The 6,378-nt window shown below is 35.4% G+C and overlaps 1 protein-coding gene across 1 annotated transcript; it reads right to left on the reverse strand.

The window, feature by feature from the left end:
• Positions 1-3,523: 3,523 nt before the first annotated feature.
• Positions 3,524-5,005, reverse strand: LOC118349547 (putative pectinesterase 63). Its single transcript, XM_035694450.1, has 4 exons — positions 4,480-5,005; positions 4,175-4,381; positions 3,843-4,069; positions 3,524-3,735 (listed from the first exon to the last, which is right to left on the reverse strand). Exons 1-4 carry the CDS (start codon positions 4,984-4,986, stop codon positions 3,576-3,578), a joined length of 1,101 nt encoding a protein of 366 aa, XP_035550343.1. The 5' UTR covers positions 4,987-5,005; the 3' UTR covers positions 3,524-3,575.
• Positions 5,006-6,378: the final 1,373 nt, after the last annotated feature.

The following is a 6,378-nucleotide window of genomic DNA, read 5'->3' on the forward strand; positions in this document are numbered from 1 at the left end:
ATTATAGTCGGGTGGTATTATTAGAAGGTGTGGATGTTTTGGGTTTCAATTGCGAATGGTTTAAAGAGAGTTGTTCGGATTTAATTGTTAGATAGTTATGGAGCTGTGAAGGGACTGTTTGATTTTTTTATTCATTAAATAGCAGGCTACTAGATTGGTTATTAAATATTGGATATATGTTCTTTTGTTTAGGTGGTGTTACTTTTAGAGTTCCGGCTCAAGGTGTTGATAATTCGAAGAAGTCAGGTAAGCGGGGTTTATATACTAGTTTCACATAAAATAAATGAAAGGAGGTTGACTTTGAGAATAAATGTGTTTATTTTTTTGAAAGAGATGATCTGAAAACAACCTCAAATGTTTATTCTGCATATGCATAAATTCTATATAAGGGAAAATGTTTTTATGTCATGACTGGTGTAGACATGAGCAAGTTTTGTGTACTTTATTTCTGAACTATATAAAAGAGCGAATATGAAAATCTGGAAGTTTTGTTATGAACAAATGAGAATATTTTGTTTATGTTTATCTCGAACATGTGAAATGATCTGAAGCTTTTCAGTATTTTGTTTTGATATGATGTGTCATCTGAGAATCTTGGCATGATGTTCTGATTCTGTATATGATTGTAACCGGATTTTCGATGAAATCCGTTCTGTTTCTGTTATGGCCCAGCCACGGGTATAATGGTGGTTTATAACCCTACCATGGGGGTGAAACATGGAAAATGGCCCAGCCACGGGTATAATGGTGGTTTATAACCCTACCACGGGGGTGAAACATGGAATATGGCCCAGCCACGGGGGTTAAACATGGTATTGTCCCGATGTGATATTAAATGAAGATAAGAATATAATGTTTCAGTTGAGAAATGCCAACGGATTCTATTTTTGGAATAAGTTTATTTTTCTGAAAACTTCGCTCTAATGTTTTGGTAAAAGTTTTGTTTCTGCATTCTGAAAGTAAATGTTTTGTTCGGCTTATCAAATGTTATAAATGCTCATGTTTACATGCTAGTATATGCTCTTTGCTTGCTGAGTTGTTGATAACTCACCCCGTTAATCTTCATAATATTTCAGATGACATCGATGGTTTAGCTGAGGATCAGTATTAGAGTCTATGGAGAAGATTAGCACTGATTTGTGGTTGGGTATCTCATGTTACTAGTGTTGGTGTTAGAGACTAATTATTTTTCTTAAGTTGCTTCAATGGATTTAGACGGTTTATGGAGTTTTATGTTAATGTTTTATTATTTCTAGTTGTTAATTGAGACATGAAGAAGAGTTGATGTTTTGGGTTATTTGGATTGAATATTGGATAAATGAACTTATTTGATTTATTTAATTGAAGTATTTACGTCTGATTTGAGTTTTGGGAAAATGGATATATTATTGATTTTGGGAGTACTCTAGCCTTGTTAGAGCTGATTATCAGGTTTTATGAGTTAACTCTCCGGACTCTCGGGGTCGGGGCGTTACACATTGTCTATCTATTATACTTATTTTTGTGAAGGCTGTGTTTTAGCATAAGATTGTATAAAGAAATTATTTAAATTATATTATGTTAATCCCTTGTCGTATAGCATTTGGAAAGCATGTTGAAGAGATTGTTTTAAGTATAATTATATTACTTTCAATTGTAAATAAAAAGATTTTTTCAATTTTATTAAATGAGTTTCCAACTTGTTTTATTATTTGAATTTGATATAACTATATTATTAAGTTGTAAATTAGAAGTACTTAATCTGTTTTTTTAAACACTGAGCCGATTATATGATACAAGTCCTTAGGTTTTTAAATTAGATATGATTCATAATATTTTATGAATTTCTATTGCTTAAGAAAGTTATGAATCTCCTACTACATTATATGTTGGCAGTATTAAACTATCGTGTTTATAATAGTTTATAAAGATATGAGTTTTAAATATGATTAAACTAATTTTTGAAATGAATCTGAGTTGTTTTTCCATATTTGATAAAATTATTTTATAATATTTCAAGACTATTTTTTTTAATGATAATATAATTATTAGATTTCTGATAACTAGATAGTTGTCAAAACTATTTCCGTAGTATGAATTTGAAGTAAACGGAGAATTTTAGCAAGTCCTTTTAGAAATTTAGTAACGCTTAGTGTTTTGTATAGGTGACGATTGACATTCATTCAGCATGATTGTGGAAAGATTCAGAATAGTACTTAAGAAGTCCAGGTAAGCGGGGTTCATATACTAGATTTTGCATAAAAGAAATGAAAAGAGGTTGACTTTGAAAAATATGCATATTTGTTTCTGAAAATAAATCTGAAAACAACCTCAAATGTTTGTTCTGCATATGCATAAATTCTATATAAGAGAAAGTATTTTCTGTCATGACTGGTGTAGACATGAGCTGATTTTATGCATTTTGTTTCTGAATTATGCAAAAAGAGCGAATATGAAAATCTAAAATTTTTGCTATTGATGTTTTGTTTCTGTTTATTTCGAACATGTGAAATGATCTGAGGCGATTTAGTATTTTGTTTTAATATGATGTGTTATCTGAAAACCTTGGCATGAAGTTCTGATTCTGTATCTGAATGTGATCTGTTTCCGATGATGTTCCGTTCTGTTTTTGTTAAGGGCCAGCCACGGGTATAATAGTGGTTTATAACCCTACCACGGGGGTGAAACATGGAATACGGCCCAGCCACGGGTATAATGGTGGTTTATAACCCTACCACGGGGGTGAAACATGGTATACGGCCCAGCCACTGGTATAATGGTGGTTTATAACTCTACCACAGGGGTTAAACATGGTATTTGTCCCGATGTGATTCTATGAGATGACTTGAATATAATGTTTCAGTTTGGAAATGCCAAATGATTTTCTTTTTGAGAACAAGTTTGTTTTTCTGAAAATTTCGCTCTGATGTTTTGTATCAAGTTTTGTTTATGTATTCCAAAAGTAAAAATGTTGTTTATGCATTCTGAAAGAAAATGTTTTGTTCTGCATATCGAACGTTATAACTGCTCATGTTTTCATGCTAGTATATGCTCTCTGCTTACTGAGTTGTTGATAACTCATCCCTTATCTCCACAATATTTTTCAGATATTATGATGGTTCAGCTGAGGATCAAGATTATGAGGCATTGGGTGAGATGATTTAAGTGTAGTGGTTCAAGCATAAGAAGTTTTTATGAGTATTGTCGATTTTTATTAAGAAGTTTTATTGTGTTATAATGACTTGGTATTTTGGAAAATTGGTTATATTGAGGAAATTAGATTTAATCAAATTTTCTATATGATATTGAGAATTTGGGGTATTTTTTTTATATTGTTGAAAGATGAGTTTAAGTGTTAGGAGGTAACTCTCCGACCCGTGCGGGACTGGGATTTTACAAAATATATTTATATAATATACTATACATGCATCACATCATAGTAATTATGGAATTTATCTCTTTATACTGATATAAATAATGTAAATATAATGTTAGAAAAGGAGAAAATTAAATGCAACTGTACATGAATGTATTGGATGTTTATATCCAGTTAGAGAAAAGTTGCCGTTATGCATTTGGCAAATTGTAATGAGTTTTTAACCAATCTTTGGAATTGGGACAAGCCATTGACTTCCTCCGATGAAAGTGGTGCTCAAGAAGGGCTTTACTTGATCGTCAGAAAGAGTCTTTCCAAATTTGCGGTTGGAGGCACTTGACCCTGGGCCCGAGCATTGGTACTCTCCATAAAACACATTCCTACAATGTATCATGCAATCATGTTAATACGCCATACCTTTGTGAATTAATAACACGAAGAAAATGTTGAAGAAAACTGCACTATTGATGGGTAATTGGATGCCTACTTTTGGTGCTGAGACTTCATCCAACCGCCACTATTGATGTTACTGCCCATGTATGTATAGGCAAACACAACCCGAGATGTCTCCTTCCATGCTCGACCAAGGTACATATCGCCAGTCCCCTGTATCTTGCAATGGACGAATACAAACCCGCTGTCCCCTGATTGGCCATTCATATCTTGTGCTGCGATCACACCCAAATTCTCTGCAACCGATTTTATGGTGGTGTCCTGCATATTTATACATTCTTAACTTAATACATACATATATAAGATGAGAAATTATTAGCAGGCTACTCTAGAAATATGGATGGCTTGGTATTTTTTGCAGCTTACCCTGTAGAGGGATTTTCCATTTCCAAATATGAAATCAACACTCCCTTCGATGTAGCAGCTCTGAAACAAATGCCTACCCCGGTCATCACACAAGGTGTCTTGGAATCCTATGAACTTGCAACTGTAGAATGCTGCCATGTCCCCTGATATCCTCAATGCCACTGCCTGTCCATCGGATTTTCTGGGATCTGGCTTTGGAGATGAATTCTGTAAACACCATCCACAAAACAGATAGTATTATAAACAAACGTTTTATAATATTTGCTAAGAAAATAAAAGAAAAGAAAAGAAAAGCAAAAACGCACCACAAAGATAATATTGACTGCCATGAAGTTGTCAGACTCAATGGCCACAGTGGCGCTTTCCCAGGTTCCGTATTTCTTTGCTGTACCGTCATACGTTATGGTAGGCATATTGCCCGGTTTCCCATAGAACGTCACGAAGGGCTTCGACCTATCGACGACTACCTTTTCTTTGTAATTACCGCCAGCAATATATATAATCACTCGGTCTGTATTTCCTGACGGAATGCTCTCAACGGCGTCGGTCACCGTCTTGAAATCTCCAGCACCATCTTTTCTGACCTTGATGATCTTCATTGGAGCTTTGCTAAGGGATGCGATTAGGGCGTTGTTGAAAAGGGTGTGCTTTGAAGCCTCCTCGTACTCTTTCATGTTTAGCGCAATCCATGCGTCTAGGTTTGATTCTGGATCCGATGCCACAGTCTGGTTGGCATGGCATAAAGCTGTTGGGACGAGCAATGTGGCTAGAAACAACAGCTGAGTTGCCAAATTTGTTAGTTTCAAAGCCATTTCGAATGATTGACTGAAAATGTAAGTTCACTCGCTGCGTGCTGCATGCATATGCTTGTATTTTATTTATACTAGAAATAAAAGAGCAACGAACGGATCATGGGTATTAGAGTATGTGAAGTTGTACGTGATTTTCGAGGGGATTTTAGTTTCTTCTGTTTTGTTTGTCATTGAAATGCCCCTACTTGCTTGAGAAACAACCAAAATGCCATTGTGCTTTTAAAGGATAATTTCAATGATTAAAGCTTTATTATTGTAGGTGAGAAAAAACATATGAGGATTAGGGTTGGGGGCATTTTAGGAGTTGAAGAGAGCTTTTTTAGAACCAAAAGACTACAATGTCGGGGTATATGTATTGTATGTGAGTTTAGCGCTGCAGACAAAACAAGATGTTGTTTGGGGGTTAACTGTAATGCCCGGTCCCGGGCTCTAGAGTGTTAGCTCTTATTAGTTAATATCAACTCCAATATCACAACTATAAATAATCCTAAAACTCCATAAAATATTCAACACAAATATCCATACTCCTTCATATGTACACTAAAAAAAATCCTCATTAAAATTAATTAAAAACTCACTAAAGACTCAAAAATATCCGTAACTTAACATACGTCATATAATACTTGTTACGTCATTAATTCTCAACATAAAAAAAATGTTAATCCAAAGATACGTCAAAAATATCCTGGTTACGTCATATAATCCAAAGAGATAATAAGATAAATAATCCTTAATTCTCAACATAAAAAAAATGTTATGGGACGGTCAGAAAATTATACCTGTGATGACATCATCCTTGTCCTCAGCTTCTCCCGGTGTCAAAGCAAACACCCATGTTGGTACAGTCCTTCGCTGATTGTTGCCTTGGTTATTCGGCCTAAAGTTTTGAGTTGGATTGGGCCTTCTGTTGTTCACCGCAAACAACGGACATTCTCTAATGAAATGCCCATCCTTACCGCATTTGAAACATGATCCCACTTCCTTTCTGCACTCTCCATGATGTATGCGGTCACAAAACTTATAGGGGTTAGAGGTATGATTTTCCTGTATCTGTCTCTGACTTGAACTGCTCCCCTCATTTCTCCTTTTCCATTGCCCTTGATCCGAACTAGGGAATCCTTGTGGAGCAGCTCTCTTCCTCTGTTCTTGCAACTTAGCACCCCTCTTGAGATTCTGCTCAACTAGCATCGCCTTGTGTACTAATTCTGAAAAATTCTAAATCTGAAATATCATCACAGTTTCATAAATCCTGTAGTTCAAACCTTCCTCAAACTTCCTAGTCTTTTTCTCCTCATCGGGAATCAAGTATGCGGCGAAACGTGATAATTCCGCAAACCTTGCAGCATACTGGCGCACAGTCATGGTCCCTTGCACCAAGTTAGTGCACTCACG

Source organism: Juglans regia, chromosome 10 (genome assembly GCF_001411555.2).
Source record: "Juglans regia cultivar Chandler chromosome 10, Walnut 2.0, whole genome shotgun sequence".
NCBI classification, from domain to species: Eukaryota; Viridiplantae; Streptophyta; class Magnoliopsida; order Fagales; family Juglandaceae; genus Juglans; species Juglans regia.